At 40.8% G+C, this 19,376-nt stretch overlaps 3 protein-coding genes across 4 annotated transcripts; 1 reads left to right on the top strand and 2 right to left on the bottom strand.

Annotated features, from left to right (window-relative positions):
• The first annotated feature begins 211 nt into the window (after positions 1-211).
• Positions 212-1,745, top strand: emc6 (ER membrane protein complex subunit 6). Its single transcript, XM_082549850.1, has 2 exons — positions 212-429; positions 1,071-1,745. The coding sequence occupies exon 2, from the start codon at positions 1,104-1,106 to the stop codon at positions 1,434-1,436; it is 333 nt and encodes a 110-aa protein (XP_082405976.1). The 5' UTR covers positions 212-429; positions 1,071-1,103; the 3' UTR covers positions 1,437-1,745.
• A 116-nt stretch (positions 1,746-1,861) lies between these two features.
• Positions 1,862-9,635, bottom strand: p2rx5 (purinergic receptor P2X, ligand-gated ion channel, 5). Its single transcript, XM_082549847.1, has 12 exons — positions 9,305-9,635; positions 8,730-8,880; positions 8,423-8,494; positions 8,163-8,238; positions 7,855-7,939; positions 7,593-7,673; positions 5,300-5,441; positions 3,392-3,525; positions 3,213-3,306; positions 3,056-3,121; positions 2,792-2,880; positions 1,862-2,703 (listed from the first exon to the last, which is right to left on the bottom strand). Exons 1-12 carry the CDS (start codon positions 9,433-9,435, stop codon positions 2,445-2,447), a joined length of 1,380 nt encoding a protein of 459 aa, XP_082405973.1. The 5' UTR covers positions 9,436-9,635; the 3' UTR covers positions 1,862-2,444.
• A 2,783-nt stretch (positions 9,636-12,418) lies between these two features.
• LOC309716404 (polyubiquitin-B) lies at positions 12,419-14,142 on the bottom strand. 2 transcript variants are annotated; one of them, XM_082550195.1, is made up of 2 exons: positions 14,040-14,142; positions 12,419-13,325 (listed from the first exon to the last, which is right to left on the bottom strand). In XM_082550195.1, the coding sequence occupies exons 1-2, from the start codon at positions 14,125-14,127 to the stop codon at positions 12,628-12,630; spliced, it is 786 nt and encodes a 261-aa protein (XP_082406321.1). In that variant the 5' UTR covers positions 14,128-14,142; the 3' UTR covers positions 12,419-12,627. The 2 variants fall into 2 exon arrangements, with proteins under 2 accessions (XP_082406321.1, XP_082406322.1); XM_082550196.1 differs by having other exon boundaries at positions 14,023-14,112.
• Between the last annotated feature and the right edge of the window lie 5,234 nt (positions 14,143-19,376).

Raw genomic sequence — 19,376 nt, 5'->3', positions numbered from 1 at the left:
TAGAGCTTCTTTGCTACTTAGATTAAATTTGCTGTTATAAAACTGCTGTTTTAGCCAAAAATGTGAAATAACGAATTTACATTTTGATGTAACATAGTGTCTCCTTCAATACAAATTCAAAGGTAGCTTCCCTGCTTAAACGTTATTCAGGGTAGATCAATTTCCTACTGTTTTACTGTCAAGGAATGCACCAAATCGGCTCCTCCTGAGGCTGACTACCGCCTTCCCACAATGCACTGCGCAGGAGCATGGCTGACTTTCGTATAGGAGTGTCATCCGAACGAGAATGAATGCACTTTTTCTTTTGGTGACAGCAGCTGACTTTTCCTGTAACTGCTTTAGATTCAGGTTTGCTAAGTAAATCTTGCATGTTATGTTTTTGTGACCGCGTCGTGAGGAGTCGACAGGAAGTCCCTACATTAATCTCCGGTGAGAACCTGTCACCGTCAGTGGGCAGCTGGGAGAGCTAGCACTGCTAGAATTAGCACTGGTAGAAATGTTAAAATAGTTCAGCTGATGTGCAGTTTAGCCCCCAATAGTCTGACTCTGCTTTGTGTAGTTTGAAAACTGATGTCTGTGTCGTATAATTTTACCTTTTTATGTCAAAACGAGGCTTTGAATCACCTTGAAGTTTGGCAATAGCTAAGCGAACCCGACTTGCTTTCTTTGTCACGCAGAGTGAAGAGCTTTAATGTGTCCAGATTTGTAGTTTTATGTTGATTCAGTGTCATGATGATCGGTCTTTCTTTTTTAATATAATAACCTTCATTACCAGCAGTAAGATGGCCCTTAAATTATTCCTGGTGAAAATTGTCTGTCAATGGATTTTTAAAGTAAAACCGATCGGTCTCTGTTTTAAATGAGCTATTTTTGTTTTGTTTCTATTTGGTGTTAATTCTATAAAGCATCCCGAGTCAGGATGTTTAGGATTTGAAATCATTAGTCCTACTATTCATCATGTTATTTCGATTTTGATTATTTATGAATTAAAAACCTCATTGTGCGAGGTACATAAAATCATAGTAGGTACTGTTGCTCTAACATTGTTGCCTTAATCTTTGATGTTACAGCAGCACCTTCTGTGGTAGCCGACCAGAGCCAAGATGGCTGGAGTTGGGGCCAAGCGCGAGGGACCACAGTTCATCAGTGAAGTGGCAGTGAGAGGCAACGCGGCAGTGCTGGATTACTGCCGCACCTCTGTGTCTGCGCTCTCGGGAGCAACAGCCGGTATCCTTGGCCTGACGGGACTGTACGGCTTCATCTTTTATTTCCTATCATCCTTTCTCCTCTCGCTGCTGCTTATTCTCAAGGCCGGACGGCGGTGGAACAAATTCTTCAAATCACGGCGGCTGCTCTTTACTGGAGGCCTCGTCGGAGGCCTCTTCACATATGTCCTGTTCTGGACTTTCTTGTACGGGATGGTGCACGTATACTAGAACATCTACTCGAAATAACTCAGAAATATTTGTCTAATGCTCTGTAATTCTTTAGGTTTGTCTGCCCTGCTGTTGTAGATAGGCTGTTAGTGGAAGGCTTCCATTGTGAACTGTTTATATGTTAAACGATGAGTTAAGAGAATTAACTGTCCTTTTCTTTCCTCCATATTTACCAGAGAATGAACTCTAACCTGTACTTAGAGAGCTATAGTTATAATGTAGGTTTACAGATCAAATCCTCACAAGTTAAACCAAGTCAGAAAACAGCAGATGTAATTACTGACTGGATTAAAGATCTCTCTAGAAGTTTTTTGGATCACTTTTTCTTCACTGGGGAATGTCACTAATAATAATAAAATTGTGATGACAAAAATGTGTTTCCAATGACAAAGAACATTCAATAAATAGAAACAGGAACAGCAAACAAAGGGAGACTCTGCATTTCAGTTTCCATTCATTACACAGAGAATATGTCCACTTGGACTCGTAGAGCATGTCAGGCTGTATTCTTCAGTGTCGCCAGTGAATACTGTGTAAAAGCTTCATATCAAAGCCATAATCAGTACAGTTAACTGAACATACAGCAGAAAGCAGCAACAGTGTTTGTGCATTTTAACAACACAATACATGTGTTGAGCTGTAAAAACACAATTAAGACCACACATTTTCTTATGAATTGCTTCTAAGTGTAGTTTTTAAAAACTTTCATGCCTACTTTTTTTTACTTTTATTACTATATATTGTAATTACTGTCACTGCTAATTGCCAGTTGAGTGGTAATGAATCTGTTTTGAATCCTGACCCTGCTACTTTCTTTGACGTCCTGATGTCATGCACTTTGCACAACATTTACATTCCCCTGGATCAACACATCTTCAGTCAGGGCATCATTCATGCTAGTGACCGTGCTAGCAGTTGTGCCGGCAGGTAAGACGTGGACGTCAGTCCCACCTTTGGGTTCCGCCTCATGCAGGAAAACAAACAGGTGATCTTGCTCTGCCTGCAGACCTAATTGTGAGCCATGAAAGTGATATGATGCTTCGTCTCGGTGTCTTGGGGTGGAGCAGAGTATCGCTGTCCCGTGTTACGTGGAATTGTGGGACCCCTTTTCTCTGTAGGTGGCTGGCTCTCTGCAGAAGATCCTGCAGTGGGCTCAGTTTCTCCTGGATTTTTGATGGAATTTGTAGCCCCTTTCTCTGTCCCTGGTCTTCTGGACCTCTTTTCCCGATGGCCCGTTTTCTCATCTTTAACTTTGGTCCTCTCTTTTCTGTTGCACACAGCATTAGAGAGGTGTGCGAAAGTGAGGAGCAAGATTTAGAAAATGGCAAAGTTTTTGCAAACATATGAAGTCCTACTTGAAGTTGATGATTTCAAATTTCCTCTCTCTGTAGAAGGAGCTCGTGTTCATCATGTACAATAATATCATATCACAGGCAAAGGCTCCCTAAAAGAGAAAAATAAACAAATGAACTGGAACAGGAGAGAATATTACTTTTCTTGGTGGGGATTACACATCATCCACTGTCCTGTAAAATGACAGTTTTTGAACTTAGCACCGTGGTAATTGCACAGCAATCATCCACACATGCGTCAGCAGAATATTCTAATAAATTACTCACTGCACCGAGGAGAGCAACACCTGAGCCAATGGCAATTACTGTGGGGACAATATTGAATTTCCCGGCCTGTAAAACAATAACCAGAAACTCACTGTTAATCTCCCACCAGAATGATGTGCTTTAGAAAAAAACTAAACTGCTACTATCTCCACAGTACCTGACCATTGATCATTATATCAAAGCGAATCCCATACACTTTATACAGCGTGCGATAGGTTTCCCCATTTTGATCCTTATAGTATCTGGCATATCTGTAGAAAAAATAGTTGACATAAGATGTAAAGGCTGTAAACATGTTGGAAACAGTGAGCAGAGTGAAGGTAGTGGGTACCATACCTGAAGTTGTATCCCGATGTGATTGAGTTGTTCAAATTAATGTCCAAACGGGTGAAGCTGTACTGTGGATTACACAGAGAATAATCTTTATCCAGGTCACAGTTCCACTCAATGAGAATGCCAACAGAGCCGCCCTGATGGACACAAAGGGTAAATATTAATAGCACATCAGCGGATACACCACAAACCATACCGTACAGAGTGCTTTACAAAAAGTAAAACTTTTTAAACATAACATACCACGACCAGAGAAGACATAGATAAAATCAAGTTACATGAGGCTTTGGCAAGAAAATGCTTATTTTGAACAACTGTGTTCATTTGGGATGTAATTCAGTTGAGGTGCCCTGATCTTTCTCCCTCAGAGCCTCAAACTCAAGTTGCTTGTAATGGGGAACACAGGTTTAATTTGGGACCAGCCAATGTGGAGCATCAAAGCTAATAGAGGAATATCTTACTTAAACGCAGTTCCAGAAACTCAGTTTTTCATAACTCTAAACAGAAACTGAAAAGGATTAAATACTACTGAAAACTCCACATGTCCATCATCCATTTTCTTCCAGCTGATTATATAACAGATACATCTACATATACAGATGAAGACCACAAGATGTGTCAAAAAGCTTCACGACAACGACACATAACGACATGTATGTGGATCTAACCAGTTCATGAATGACCCTGCTGTTAGTAGTCTACCAGAGGCTGGCTTTTAATACACAGCTTTACTGTATTTGCATTGCAGAGAGATTCAAGTGTTTGTGGGATATTTGCAGATTTTCTCACAAATCATTAAAGAAATCAGCTTTTTTGTGCAAGCAGACCATCTCCCTATAAATCAATCAACTGATTTGAGTTTGTGTGTCCACAGAGAGATAAACTGTGTATTGCAGAATCTTCACTGTACTTTGTCCTCTTCTAACATTTTATAATGTTAGAAGATCTGCTCAAGAAATCTAAACAAGTGATGGCGAGCTACTGAGACCAGATTTCTATTATAGTTTGTTAGCAAACAACTGTGAGGAAGTGAGGAACCAAAATCACTCCCGCACATAGTCTTAATTGTTTGTCTGTCTGTGTGTTTGTTTGCTGTTTTGCATCCAGAGTTTGTCAAATTTCAATTTCAAATTCATTCATTCATTCTCAAATTCAGTTTGAGGTTAGATATCAATAACAACTCAAGCTGATTCAATTTTGGTCAAAATCTGGTTAAAGTCAAGGTCACACCAAATGTAAAAATCAGTTTAAAAAATCTTCAAACTTCACAACAATATGCTACACCCTGGGGGACATGAGTACCTGAAATTGGCCATTAACATTGGCCTTTAATGTTAGCACCCAAGGTTAAAGTTGACCTTGACCAAAAAAAATTAAACCATATTGAGTATTATATCATATGAAAGGGCATGCAAAGAGCTGTACGACGCACTTTTTATTTTCTCAATACAACATCCTATGACGTCACCATGATGCTGGAAAGCTTTGCAAAACCACATAATTATATCTTTAAAGCTCATGTTTTACAGCTTATAGAAGTCAAAGATTCCAGCCAGAGCTGCTCCAGTATTAAAGGTAAAGATCATAAAATACACTATTCTAGCATGTAATGCTTAAAAGGTCATTGGTCAAAGGTCAGGGTCATATGAGCTAGGATCATCTCCAAACTTTAAACCAAGATATTCGTCACTGGGGGGGACATAAGAACTTTCTTTTTTTTTAGCTCTTTTTTCAATACAACGCTTGACGACTTCAAAACGACACAAAATGATCAATATGCTACACTAATATACTCCAGTAGATTTCCATGTTTACCAATGCTGACATGATCATGAAACATTAAAGTTTTAGCATAGGTCTTAGCCTTCAGGGGAATTTGCTCTCTTTGAGTGTTGTTGTTTCACTTTGTACCTTAACAGCCATTTCCTGGAAGTCATGTCCAGCACTGCTGACAAGATCTCTGAGGCGAAAGATGGGGCAGTAAGGATGATTCTCTTTTTCATAGAAACATCTCTTTAGGTAGCTTTCATCAGAAGTTTCAAGGACATTGGCTCTAGAAGTAATAGACAGCAGATGTGGAGTTAATGATATCAGAAACTTGTGTTTTCACTCAATGAAATGACTTAAGTGAAAAGATGGAGGTTAGAGTTATCGGGGTTTTGCTGATGGCAGCAGATAAGGCACAGCTGGTTCCATGCCTGAACCAGCTGTGCTCTTTCTGTCTAAAGTTTGTATGTTTTCCATGTGCCTGTTTGGGGTTTCTTCTCACAGACCAAAGGCATGCATGTTGTGTTATGTGGTCATTCTGAGTGGCCGCAGGCGTGGATGTGAGAATGTGTGCTCTCTTTTTTGCCCTGTGATGGACTGGCTGCCTGTTCAGGGTGTACCCTGCATCTTAGCTGACATTGGCAGCTAGATGGATAAGCATTTAAGAAAAATGGGATGGATGGATGACTTGAAAGTGCAACATCAGAGTCTGACCACCGGTTGTCATACTTAGGATAATATTGACAATTTGACTAAAAACTTGAATCTCTGAAAATATGATTTTTAGAATATATATTAGTCTTTGGTATTTCTTCCTTTTGCTTTACTAAGACCCAACCTTTGGTCTTCTTTACACCATAAAATGTTGGGCTTGGCCTATTATCCTGCAGCACTGTGAATCCTTCAGATGCAAAACAGAGGCCATGTTTCTGAACAGGAAGGGGCTACTGGCTGAGCGTGAAGGTCCTTTAATATAGACATACTTGTCCAGGGTAGAAAACAACTCTAGACTTCACATCCAGAAGAAGGTGTAAGCCGAAGCATGTAGGTGTATTTTTAGTGTCACTTGCCCACAAAGAAGCTACTTTATTACTCGCATAAACTACTAGGACTGCCAGGACCTGGATTTTTTAAGCCAGTTTTGGTTAGATTCATTCATTTTCTTCCTCCTGATGGTTTTCTTGTGCCCAGTAGTCTGTTACTTCCATAGCACTAGGTGGTCTTCTCAATAAATAGGACTTTTTTCCATTATGTACATTTTTTAATATAACTTTTGCTGACTTTTGCTCACTTGGTCTTTATTGATGTCTTTTGATTTATCTGTTTTTGTTTTGTTTTTTTCCTGCAGTGAATAAAGCTGGATGTATTGATCTTCTATGGCTGCTTTTGGACACTCTGCATCCATTTTCCAGCATTTTAGAGCTCTGCCCTGTGGGAACCTTCACACTCCCAATGACCCGGTCAAAGCTCTTTGTTGCTAAGAATAACAGGCTGACTAGTGACACTTTTGCTCAGTTATGATGGAATATGTGTTCTCCAAATCAACCTGTTCTATTCTGCTTCAGGGGAAGGAAACAACTCAAAAAATGTTACTTTTTGCACAAAGATGTTAACAAATTCAGTGCCACAGTTTGGCTAGAAATATGGAAGAATCTAAGATTTATCTTCCTTTTTTTATATGATTATAAATCTTTATAACATTTTTTTTTTTTTTTTTTTAAAGGGGAGAAGATTTTTAATGTGATCTCATACCATTTTAACTTTGCCTTAACTTTGGTCCTCAGATACGCACATATGCCTCTGCATCTGTACCACTGTGCACTTCAGAGTTTCACTGTCTGGACTCCAACTAATCTGACTAAGCTTTCTTCAGTGTACACTACAAAAGTGGCGCATGCAGCATGCGTATGTCAGTCAAACCAAAGCTTACACCCTCTAGCTGCAAGCAAAAGAAAAAAACGTAACTGGATACAGGACACTGTAAGATGTGTAGTGTTGCCGGCCATTTGAAGTAAGTTCCATTCAGGCGAAAGCATTACCTCATTAATCACAGGCATGCCAAGATTAGTAGGGGAACATAAGAGATGTATCCGTAATTATAGTAAGATCTTGACAGATGAATTAGCTATAGCTGGGGCATCTCTGTGCATTATTGCAGGACTCGTGCAGGGAACAGCGGAGAGGGTAGCTCAATGGGCTAGCCCATTCTGATCAGACACCTGTCCAGGGCAAGGCTTGCTGTCAAGGACGTCTCAGATGACTGTTTCACTGTCTCACTGAGTGCAATGCACAGAATGGTATAAATAGAAAGCTCTCTGCACCCTAAAGCTATTTAAAGCAGCCACTGGAGCGTGCATATCCCCCCAGGTCACTCTATGCCCCAATCCCTGGAAGACATAGGCACACCAGCAATCAGCAGCCACTTATAGCTACTTACTTGGAGAACTCAAACTTGGGGAACCTGATGAAATTCTTGATGTAGATGGTGAAGTTTTCTGCATCACTCAGTAAGGGCTCTCTGGAAATGAAAGAGACAGGCAGCTGTGTGAAAAAAGAAAAGGGAGGCGACAGCCTATGCCAGTAATAAATAGAACCTGTGAAATATCTGGGTCTGTGTGAGGGATCAGAGCCAGTGTTAATGCAGCAGCAGCTCAAAATGGCAAATTTCCAAAGTTCTGTGAGGGATGATGAATGCTCACGCGGGTCTCTTGTTGTATTCAACGGGACACCAGGCATGAATCTCGCAGGTCCCGGTGCTGTTTAAACACAAGCCAGTCTTGATTCCTAACAGAGAGAGAGAGAGCAAAGAGTTGGCAGGCTGTGTGGTGGAGCTGAACAAGAACTTAAAAAATGAAAAGACACAGAGAGACATAATGAAATGTGTAATATTAAAGAGTGGCGGTATCAGGACAATATTTTGTATTGTTTCATTATACAGATCATAAATCAGAGAATGGAAAAAGCGAGGATAAATCCAAACAAACAATCAGATTTTTACATCCCTCACCATGACCTGCTGTTACAGGCTCCCCCTCCATGCAGTCATCATCAGTTTTGCATCGTCCATCTGGCACCTTGGAACTCTGTTAGAGGCACGATAAATAAAAAAAAATATATATATATATATATATATATATATATATATATATATATATATATATATATATATATATATATATATATATATATATATATATATATATATTTATTTATTTTTACTATGACTTTTCTGCTTTCAGAAAATGCTAATTTCCTTCCAATACGCACCTCAGCACAGAAGCCCAGCCTTTGATTGGGGGTCTCTATGTAATTTGTTACAACAAAGAACACCTGCTCACCCTGCAAAATAAAATTAAGTCCTGGCAGTGAGATGAAGAAGCAAAATGTTAAACAAATTAGTGCCCCCAAGAAGCTCAATATTGTTAAATCTGCCGAGGCAGACATTGAGACTAATGATACAAGGCAGCCCAAACATTCAATAGCCTCGTAATATGTCTTGACAGGAACATAATTAGCGAGTGCTGCTATCAGTGCCATCAGTGTTGCTATCCTACAAACTAAAAGATAGACTCACATTTGGGGGTATGACATAGTCCTCGGCACTCCACAGGTAAGGCCCCGTCTCAGAAGTGTTGGTCAGAGTGACACCTTTAAGCTTGGTGATGACTGAGCTCTGGATGGCCTCTTCTTTCTCCTGGTACCCCTTCTTCACCACAAACACCCACCTGGGACATTCAGCATAACTTCATGACGTGTTCAATGTAGCCCTTGTCTACATTGCAGAGTTATGTTATTATTACTAATATTATGATTATTAAAGTGTTTTAGAAAATATCTCGCACATGCATAAGGGGTAAAACGCTTGAAAATACCATAAATTAAAGATTACTGAACGAAAAATCGACTGTTAATAGCAGGCTTGATTGTATAACCACCAGCCACTTAAAAATGTCACACTACAGTTTGTCCTCAACCAGATAACCCACACGGGAGTATTAGTAGGAAAGGCCCATACTGCGCTACCACTTTAACACAAAGTAAAAACCTTTCCACAAGCTCCACTATTTTTAACTTTGTTAGTCACTCTCCCTTTTATTATTCCATAAAGGAAACACGCTAGTTGGAGGGGGTGCATGCAGTTCACCTCACCCAATAATGTATCCCAGCACTGCCAGCTGGTAGAGCCGAAATAATATTCCGATTCTTCTGTTTTCTGCAATGACATATTTCTCCGTTTTGTAGTTGAGAAGAGAAAATAAGAAGCCCCCCCAGCCTGCCATTCCTCCCCGCACGGTGGAGCCGAGTGAGACGGCAGCTCGCAGTCCCCCAGCTGATATATACAGCTGCTTCTCTTGTCATGCAGCGGGCAAACCCACTGAGACAGGGGTCTTCCACTCAGTTCCTTGTGGAAGAGCGACGCAGGGAAAGTTTATGTTGTTGCATGGTTTGATTACACACTCACTTTGACTTACATGAGCTGTGTGCAGCAGCACCTTTGCTAATAATTCATTCCTGTGCAAATACGGCGACTTGTACTTTTCCAACAGCGTTTTCCAACACTGTCATGAGTGTTTACAAGTATAGTAAAATTATTTTTGTAACTGTTGCATTTTTAAAAATTAAAATGTGGACGGAGCGAAACGCACACTTGCCATTGGTTACTACCCTCGAGTTTCAGCTGTTCTTCCTGAAAAAAGCAAATTTCATAGAAAAAGCTATTTACCAAATTCGGCCATGTTTGTAGTTTTGTGCTGTTCTACACTTGTACTGCATTCTGTTTATGTTGTTCACAATCAACATGCTGAGCAGAAACATTTAGTACTTTTTTTTATTTATCGATGGCTCAAATCACAGCACAGTGTTTTGTTTCGGGGTTTCTTTTTTTTGGGGGGGGGGGGGATTTATAGAATTTATGTTGCAATGGATGGCCAGTCAAAAAACAAAAAAACAAAAAGAGAGAAAGAAAGAAAAAGAATGACAGGCACTTGACGTCTATAACTGGAAGGAGAACTGAGAATGAAGACAACATATTCATTGTTGAGAAATGCTGCAGAAAGGTTGAGGAAGCTGCAGCAGAGCGCCTTCGCTAACACTCATTCAGGAAGGACAGGTACAGGAAATCTTTAACACTACATGCCATCATGCGCTAATATCTAGTAGATGACATCTGTAGCTTACATCTTCTTTTGATGTAAGCTTCCTGCGTTTACGACCCTTTGGTCAGCAGGAGGTCTGACACACACACACACATTCTCACATAACACACACACACACACACACACACACACACACACGCACACACACACACACACACACACACACACATTCTTACAGAAGTTCACACATATACATAAAATGCTTTGTCTTAGAACCAAGGGGGCGTGGCTTTGTTCTGACGTGTTTTGTGTGAACTGTCTCTCAATAAAAGGTAGCAGGAGGAGGTCAGATCTGGGGGTCATTTTCGTGGTGGACACAGACGAGGCCTCCCTTGCGCAAATAATCGATCGATCGACTGTCTTGTTTTCTTCATGATGAATAAGTCTCTAGAATTAGCGGGGCTTGTGGAAACACAGACCCAACACCAACCAAAATGCCATGCATGCTCTCACCTTAGAATCTCGATTTCAGTAAACGGTGTTCGGTAAGATTTCTGGGACTGGATTTCACTGGAACACCTGGAGCCTGTGGCCCTGCGAATTCATGTAACCAGAATGAAGATTGATTTGATTGGAGAACTTGTAGTAAGCACAGAAGTAAGCTCCTTCTCCCTCTCCCCTCTCCCTTATCTTTCCTGCTTAGTTTCTTGCTTGATGTTCAGTAAAGACTCTGGATTCGTGATTACTAGCAAGCTTTGCTTACTGTGTAACTGAGCAGACATTACACGTAAGCCACCTCACTCCCGGGGGGGCGGGTCTCACTTTTGCGCAGCGTACTACACGGAACAGGTATATTGAAGCAGCATTAATGAACAATATTAGTCAGATGTTCTACACTTCTCATGTCTTTTGTATAGTCTCGCTTATTCTCTAACCCCAAGAGAGTCTCCCAGACTTGTTCTCTAAAAACCTACAGAAGAATTATGGATTTCATCAACTGGTCCCTTAACGAAACTGACAACTCCTGAGCTTGGGAGAGCCTGATTGTCCTGCAGAGACGTTTGCTGCCGGATACTCGATGGTCGGTTGCGCCGTGTGTCTGGCGACACTCTTGATGGAGGACTTTGAATGACATCTACCAATTCGGAACCATGATAACAGAGTTCTGGCTGATTGGAGCTGGCTCGGACCTGGCTTATCGCCACAAGGCTGGCCAACATGATAGACAATGGGCAGGGCTGTGAGTACTCAGACTGTGTTTTTGTGGAACACAATATGGATAAGATCTTGGAGAAGCTCATGGCTCTGCAATATAGGTAACATCTTGAAGAAGAACAACAGGAATTGAGAGACCTGGTGACCAGTGACGGACATTAGACCAACTTTAAAATTTGAAGCATTTTGTTCGCACCAACCAAAACAACTACCATCTTCATCTCATGTGGCCTCCCTGGTGCCAGCTGGATGCTCAAGGCAAAAGCTGACAGAATAATAATTCTCTCCCTTAGATAACAAGACTGTGTTGTGATTCTCTTCCCCCTCCTTCAAGGCCACCCGCGTGTCGACTGAAGATTGTTGACTTTTGCTTAACCGGGTGAAAGGACACTTTCTCTCGACTGAACACGGAACACACACACACACACAAGCATGTACACTGACACAGACCTACACTCACCCCCTCTAAAGCTTATGTCTTCCATGTTGCGAGATGTGATGATTCATGTGCTGAGGTGTTTTTTTCTGTTCTCAAACTGAGCTCCCCATTGGAGCTCAGTCTGGGGGGAGTTCTTTTTTCTCATGTTGTGCATTTTCCATTGTTATACCTCTCTGACCCGTCTTCCCCATGTGATGTTTGTGTAATGTATGTATGGTCGGAAGGGTAAGATGGCACTGGCAAAGGTCGGCAGCTTTAACCCAATTTCCTTCGGGGTCAACCTTCAGGATCAATGAAGTTTTATTGATTGAATGATTCCTGTGGCATTTCATGAATAACAAGCTTCATCTTGCCACAGTGTGACCAGTCAAAAGCTCAATTTCTGTTCCAGAATTTCAGTAAACTGTAAATAACACTTTTCACTTAACTGGTCTGAAGAGAAAAACAAGTGTGCTCCACTTATAAAGGGTGTAAAGCAACAAAGACTAATTATTAAAGAGCATGGGCAGAAGCTGAGTTTATTCAAATTTTTATTAAGCCATCAAAAGCCCAACTTAACATAACACAAGTTGATTAATATACAGCATAAGATGATTTATCATGCAAGTGCATTTTAGTAAGGCTGTATATGCATTTGAATCAAAGGGAAACCGCCCTAGAATTTAATCTAATCCTTTATTCAGTTAGGTTCTGTTGCAAAGTAAATAAAAACACTTAATCATTTATTGGCCACCCCTGAGACGCAGGACAAGGTGGAGGGTGGACTCCTTCTGGATGTTGTAGTCAGAGAGGGTGCGGCCATCTTCTAGCTGCTTGCCGGCAAAGATCAGCCTCTGCTGGTCAGGGGGAATGCCTTCCTTATCCTGGATTTTGGCCTTCACGTTTTCAATGGTGTCACTTGGCTCAACCTCCAGGGTGATGGTCTTGCCAGTGAGGGTCTTCACGAAGATCTGCATGCCACCCCTGAGACGCAGGACAAGGTGGAGGGTGGACTCCTTCTGGATGTTGTAGTCAGAGAGGGTGCGGCCATCTTCTAGCTGCTTGCCGGCAAAGATCAGCCTCTGCTGGTCGGGGGGAATGCCTTCCTTGTCCTGGATTTTGGCCTTCACGTTTTCAATTGTGTCACTTGGCTCAACCTCCAGGGTGATGGTCTTGCCAGTGAGGGTCTTCACGAAGATCTGCATGCCACCCCTGAGACGCAGGACAAGGTGGAGGGTGGACTCCTTCTGGATGTTGTAGTCAGAGAGGGTGCGGCCATCTTCCAGCTGCTTGCCAGCAAAGATCAGCCTCTGCTGGTCGGGGGGAATGCCCTCCTTATCCTGGATTTTGGCCTTGACATTCTCAATGGTGTCACTGGGCTCAACCTCGAGAGTGATGGTCTTACCAGTTAGGGTTTTCACAAAGATCTGCATGTTTTCTCCTGTGAAAAAGATTCCATATTACCAATAATAAAACATAAGGCAGGCGCACACACACACACACACACGCACACACACACACACACACACACACACACACACACACACACACACACACACACAAAGATATTTGATCAGCATGCTGTGCAATAGTACTGTATTTGTAAAATGCTGGGCAATTATTTCTTCCTTGTAGAAACGCACACCAAAATTGGCTTATGCATACGTTTTCTTTATATACTATCAGTCGGTCTACTAGTTATCCTTCCAGCAGGCGCGATAAACAGGACTGAGTCATACACCAGTTTTATAACATACTGGTAGGAAACCGGTGTTTCGCGTACCAGCGCCATTTTAACATAAGCGATTGTTGTTTGCCTCCTTTTTGTCCAGCTGACGTTACAACCTAATGGACGGTAGCCATTTTTATTAGTTAACGTTAGCGTTTTTACGGCATAGTTCATAGAAAGCATCTTGCTTCCAACGTAACATAACGACAGTATTCGTTTTAGAATTGATATATCAGGTGCTAAACAAGTTACATCTTTACAGTCACTCTTTATATAGCTGTTGGGTCGCACATTAAAAAATAACTAAATGAAGAACATTTAAAATGTGTTTCACAGATCAGCGGAAAAGCAGTTGATGTCAGAAATCTAACAAAAACCGCTTTTAAAAAAAACGCATAGTCATACTTACAGCTTGGGTTCACTTACGTTTCCTTGCTCTCACAGATACACAGACACCACCCTCTAACTGCAGTTGCCAAGGGAAACAGGACTTTTTATACTGGAGAAGCGTCATCGACTGATATTCATCCGCAAATAAAACTAGATCCATGTTCTAGCAGTTTTTATTGTATTAGTATTGTCCAGTGTTTTCTTTTGATAGGGAAAATTTACATTACATTAAACGGACTTTTGTATGTTTGCTTGTTTCAAACTGTAGTAAATGAATCTATTTTTCTGCCCCAATAAAGTGAATAAAATGAATGGCCCTAAAAATAATTCACAACTTTATTGTTTTTGTTATGTTTATCCCGTGTTAATCTTACACTATGTATAGCTATAGCTGCCCTGCCTCAGTGGTCATAATAATAATATGTAGCATGATTAATACAACTACTGCACATGTGCATTTAAAATGATAAACCTAGGTGAACCACATGAATTGATGTATGATTATGCTATGATTAATATCAATTATATATCACCAAACAATAGTCCCCTCAAAGTCCTTTAAGACCCTACAGAGAGAAAATCCCAACAACCAGACGACCCCAGAACCAGGCTCAGAGAGGGGCAGCCATGTACTGCGACCGGTTGGGGGGTTACAGTAGGGAGGCAGGACAAAAGCTGTGACAAAAATAATTAAGCATTAAATGCAGAGTGCTATATAAACACCGAGTGAAGAGAGGTGAATGAAGAAGAAATGCTCAGTGCATCATGGGAAACTTTCAGCAGCCTGGGCCTGCAGCTTAGGTTCTCCTGATCCTGTCCTACTTTTTAATTTATATATAAACAACATTTGTGATGTGTCAAAAATGTTACATTTTGTTTTGTTTGCAGATGACACAATCTTTTTATTATTCTGGAGAAAACTTGAAAAAATTGGCTAAAGTTGAGGTTATTGAAATGAAAAAAAACTAAAAAGAAATGGTTTGATGTAAATAAATTATGGCTGAACTCCGTTTTCTGGGTGTAATAGTGGAACACAAGTTAACATGGAAATCTCATATTGAACATGTTGAAAAAAGATCGCCAAAACAATTTACATCCTGCGCAATGTAAGATATATATTAGATTACAAGGCAATGCAAATATTATATATTTTTTATATTTTTACCATGAGTTATTGTGTTGAAGTGTGAGGGGATATGTATGTGACTAATATAAAAACATTAACCCCTTTAAAATATGCTTTAGTTCACATTTTAATCCAGTAAGTCAGTAATCAACATATAAACATCATCTGTGCAAAGATTTATCCTTCTGAAGTGAAACAGTGAAAAATGACTGCACTTTTAATAAATACATATTCTGGCATTCCGTACTTTGTCCAATTTTGAAAAACTTTGGACACCATATGTGCCATGCAGCAGAATTGATCACCAGCTGCCTTTTATTATCACACTAAACCTTAAAGAAGACTAAATCCTGCATCGGAGTAAGTAGTTCGGATCTCTCCCATATGTTTCATCAGATATTAATAAGTATCAGAAGCGTGCCATCTAGTCTAACCTCCCTGGTACCTGTCCTAGCCTGTGCAACATGGGCTTCCTCCCATCTGTAGGGTTGCAGCGATAACTAGTGCCTGCTCCACCTTTACATGATATCACCCCTTATCATAAAACTGAGTGATTTCATGTCTGATTTTTGCAAACATAAACTGAGCACAAAAGGTGAGACAGTTTGTGTTTGGTCTTTTTTTTTTTTGTTGCAACTATGCTTCTTGGCAATAAATCTTATACTGCTGGAAACCCTGTTTATGAAATGGTGTATGTGGGTTGTGGCCATGAGAAGTAGGGGCCTCAGTAACATGTGGAAGCACCTTACACAGCCACAACAGCCTGGCACCTCCTCCTCATGCTGCTCACCAGCTTGGTCACACACCAAGCTGGTGACCAGCCCTAACCCTAACCCTCTTTCTGTCACTATATTTTACTCAAAGCTTTGTGGAAAATGCTTCACCTGTAAAAGTTTCAAAGTCACCGGTGACATTTTTTCACCAGCAGAACGTTCAACAGCTTCATCAGAATGAACCACAGTTGATGACATCACGAGAGTCAGAACACAGAACTACTAAAAAAAATCTATGACGTTCATCTCTGCATCATTTAATTTGGATGTAGTTGGTGGAGAAATATCAGTAAACAGTTCGCAGCGTTCACACAGCAATCAGTAGCGATTAGTCCACATTTGCTTCGTGTGTTTAAACAGTTTGCTAAAGAGATTTCAAATCTTTTTCAACGACATTCTAAAAGTTTGAAACCAGTCAGCTAACGTTTGACAGCTGTACCGACCAGATTCCTCCAGCCTATTGTAGCAGACTGTTTTCATCCTAAATAAATGGAGAGAGGAGACGGACCACAAAACGGTATGTTGCGCAGGTTATTGAATGAAGAAAACCTCAGTGTTCTGGGTCAAGTTATTAATCAGCTGCCACAACGTGATATTGAGGAGGACAATCTTCAGAATGACGAGGAAGAGGCTAATGACGATGATGAGGAAGATGAGGAGGTGGTTGATGTTCCAGTAGGAGGCATTGAAAGAAATCCACCTCAGGAAATAGAAGGACCCTGGTACAATAATGGAGCAGGAGACTTTGAATTAAACCAGCTGAGCAAGCAGAAGATCTGATAATTGAGGAAATGAGGTGGTTCTGGGAAGATGAGGAGTCTGAGAGTGACACTGTCCCTGAAAATGGTCCTGATAGTGACACGGATAACAGTGACAGTGATGATGACGGAGACAATGGCCAGGATGCTCCTGTGTTATTGCCTCCCAACCCAGTACCAGGAGGTTCAAGGAGGAGACCAAGGGAGGAGGAGGATGAAGAAGAAGATGGGAGAGCTAGAAAACAATTTAAACACTGAACTTTGAGCTGAGCTGAAAACTCAGTGTTGCACCCATCTTCTAAAGCTACATAATGTAATTATAATATATATATATATACATATATATAATATATATATGTATATATATATATATATAATATACATTGTGTTTCTTTCTACAGAAGAGCTTGCATCCAATAAAAGCAGCAGGAACAAACCCAGGAAACAAATAAGAAGAAAAAAGTGAAAAACTGCAAAGCAGAAAATTAGGAAAACAGAGACTTAAAGAAAGGAAGATAAATAACAGAAAGAAAAGAAGAAAATGTCATGGCTGTGTGAAGGCAGGCAGGAATGGTGGACCCAAGAGCAGGACTCACGGAGACAAATGTGAAGTCAAAACACCCGGCTTTATTGGGAGATTGGAGACTGAATAGAAAACTAACTAAAGTGGGAAAGCAACAGGCAGGAAAACGGGCAAACAGAACACAGATTAGAATAAGGGACGACGTGAAAACGAGCAGGGGAAGACAAAGACGCTAAATACAAGAGGTGAACAGGACTGAAAGGAAACAGCTGGGAGACACTTCTGACAGTGATTACACAGACGAGACAGGGAGAGCACAAAACTGAACACACGGACATAAGATGCAGACCAAAATAAAACAGGAAATGCACAGAGTGGACTCAGAGACACAGTAACAGACAGAGTACAGAGGGAACACAGAACCAAAATCATAAAAACCAAAAAGTCTAAACCCGAACACATAATCAGAATGAACTAGAACACAAGATCATAATAATAATAAACATAAAACACTGGGTCAAATGACCCAGGATCATGACAGAAAAATAAAAGATGAGAGAAGAAATTCATGACCAGATAGGCAGCAAATGAGTCAGGTCATGCAGCAAATTGTCAGACATCACCTCCAGATCCAGATGACCGTGTGTCAGCATCGTCTACATCAGCATCAGCTGGATACTGGAAGCGAAAATGAAAGGATGATGAAGACGAAGATGGGAAAGACAGAAAACAATTCAAACGCTGAATTTTGCTGATGGACAATCATCATTACACCCTACCTTTCAAGGCCAGTGTCCAACATGTAAAATCCTCAGAGACTGAATCTCGGCTGGCCCCTCTGACCCGCTGACTTCCTGCCACCAGGGACCTGTTTACCGGACTGCCACAGTGGTGCCACAAGTGGAATGCAACATGAGTGTTTCATACCACTGGTACCTTGTTAGATGGTGATGATTGTGGTCTTACTGGTTGCAGTCATGGAGTGACAGATTAGGAATGCAGGGTTGGGGCTTTCCTATCATCATTATGCTAATGTGATTAATATGGTTTGTCTGTCTTCCTGCCCTTAACCCTGATTGGTCCTGCCAGATAGCTGCCCCACCCTGAGCATGGTTCTGTGGAAGTTTCTTCCTGTTTAAAGCCAGGTTTTCCTTCCTACTCTCACCAAATGCTGGTGATGATTGTGGTTTTACTGGTCGCAGTCATGGAGGGAGTGGTCTTATTGGTTGGCTCCTACATTAGGGAGGTGGGGTTGGGGCCTCCCTATCACCATTATGCTATCATACTTAAACAATAAATAGCATTTACAACACCACCATCTTCAGATAGAAAAACACATATTGGAACGCTATCAGTTGTGGATTGGCCTCCCCACAGCCTGGACATCAACATTAGTGAATAGTGGGGATCATCTTGACAGAGAAGGGAACAAAAGGCAGCCAGCATCCAAAGAAGAGATTTGAATGTCCTTCAAGAAGCCGAACGAATGAAAGTATTCCTGAAGAATACTTTCGTTGTAATTTAAAAAAAAATAAAAATAAAGCAAAGGTAGTTGTCAGTTTGGGTGTTGCAGTCCTTTAATAATCAAAGAAAAAAGTTGTAAATCCACAATTTAAAAAAAATGTTTTTATTATAAATAATCCTGGTGTGGATTAGTTACTTACACATCAAACCAATGTTTTACAGGCAGAACATTGCTCATCTGAGTTTTTACAAACCCAGAGTGAAATTCAGACAAGTTCAGCTTTCGTCACCTGATCAGTACGCCACTGAAGCAGACGATTCACCATGAGAAATTGGCATTTCTTGCTCCAACTGTCCACAATATGAAAGTCACAGGAAAAACAGAGACATGTCTTTTTTTTGTTTGTTTATTTTTTAGCCCACTGTGGGGTCACTTAACATCCCCGTGTTTGAACAGTACACTTCTATTCTGCTTTTACAGCAATCGTTGATGTGCAGGGAAACATCAAGGTTAGCAAGCTCACAGCGCAAGTTTTCTTTCTCTGGTCCACATGTGTAATATTTATGTTTTTGTCCATCGAGCCACTCCATAGAGCTTCACCACAAGTAACATTCAATTGCAGCAGAGAATGCAGCAAAGCCTCCACATCCCAGAACATCTGAACACCAACTGCAAAACAGAAAAATAAACACGTGGACAAGATGCATAAATTTGCTGTAATGCAAACT

Source organism: Aulonocara stuartgranti, assembly GCF_965226115.1.
Source record: "Aulonocara stuartgranti genome assembly, chromosome: 10".
NCBI classification, from domain to species: domain Eukaryota; kingdom Metazoa; phylum Chordata; class Actinopteri; order Cichliformes; family Cichlidae; genus Aulonocara; species Aulonocara stuartgranti.
The sequence above is the reverse complement of the archived record's forward strand: the minus strand, read 5'-3'. Positions and strand labels throughout refer to the sequence as shown.

Excerpts from the sequence above, each read along its gene's own strand:
- emc6 (XM_082549850.1), top strand. The coding sequence starts at position 1,104 with ATGGCTGGAGTTGGGGCCAAGCGCGAGGGACCACAGTTCATCAGTGAA.
- p2rx5 (XM_082549847.1), bottom strand. The coding sequence starts at position 9,435 with ATGGCAGGCTGGGGGGGCTTCTTATTTTCTCTTCTCAACTACAAAACG. Across the intron at positions 8,495-8,729 it reads ACTATGTCATACCCCCAAAT|GGTGAGCAGGTGTTCTTTGT; the intron begins GTGAGTCTATCT and ends TTTATTTTGCAG. Across the intron at positions 2,704-2,791 it reads TTTGAAATCATCAACTTCAA|AAAAGAGAGGACCAAAGTTA; the intron begins GTAGGACTTCAT and ends TGTGTGCAACAG.
- LOC309716404 (XM_082550195.1), bottom strand. The coding sequence starts at position 14,127 with ATGACGCTTCTCCAGTATAAAAAGTCCTGTTTCCCTTGGCAACTGCAG. Across the intron at positions 13,326-14,039 it reads ATCTGTGAGAGCAAGGAAAC|GAGAAAACATGCAGATCTTT; the intron begins GTAAGTGAACCC and ends TCTTTTTCACAG.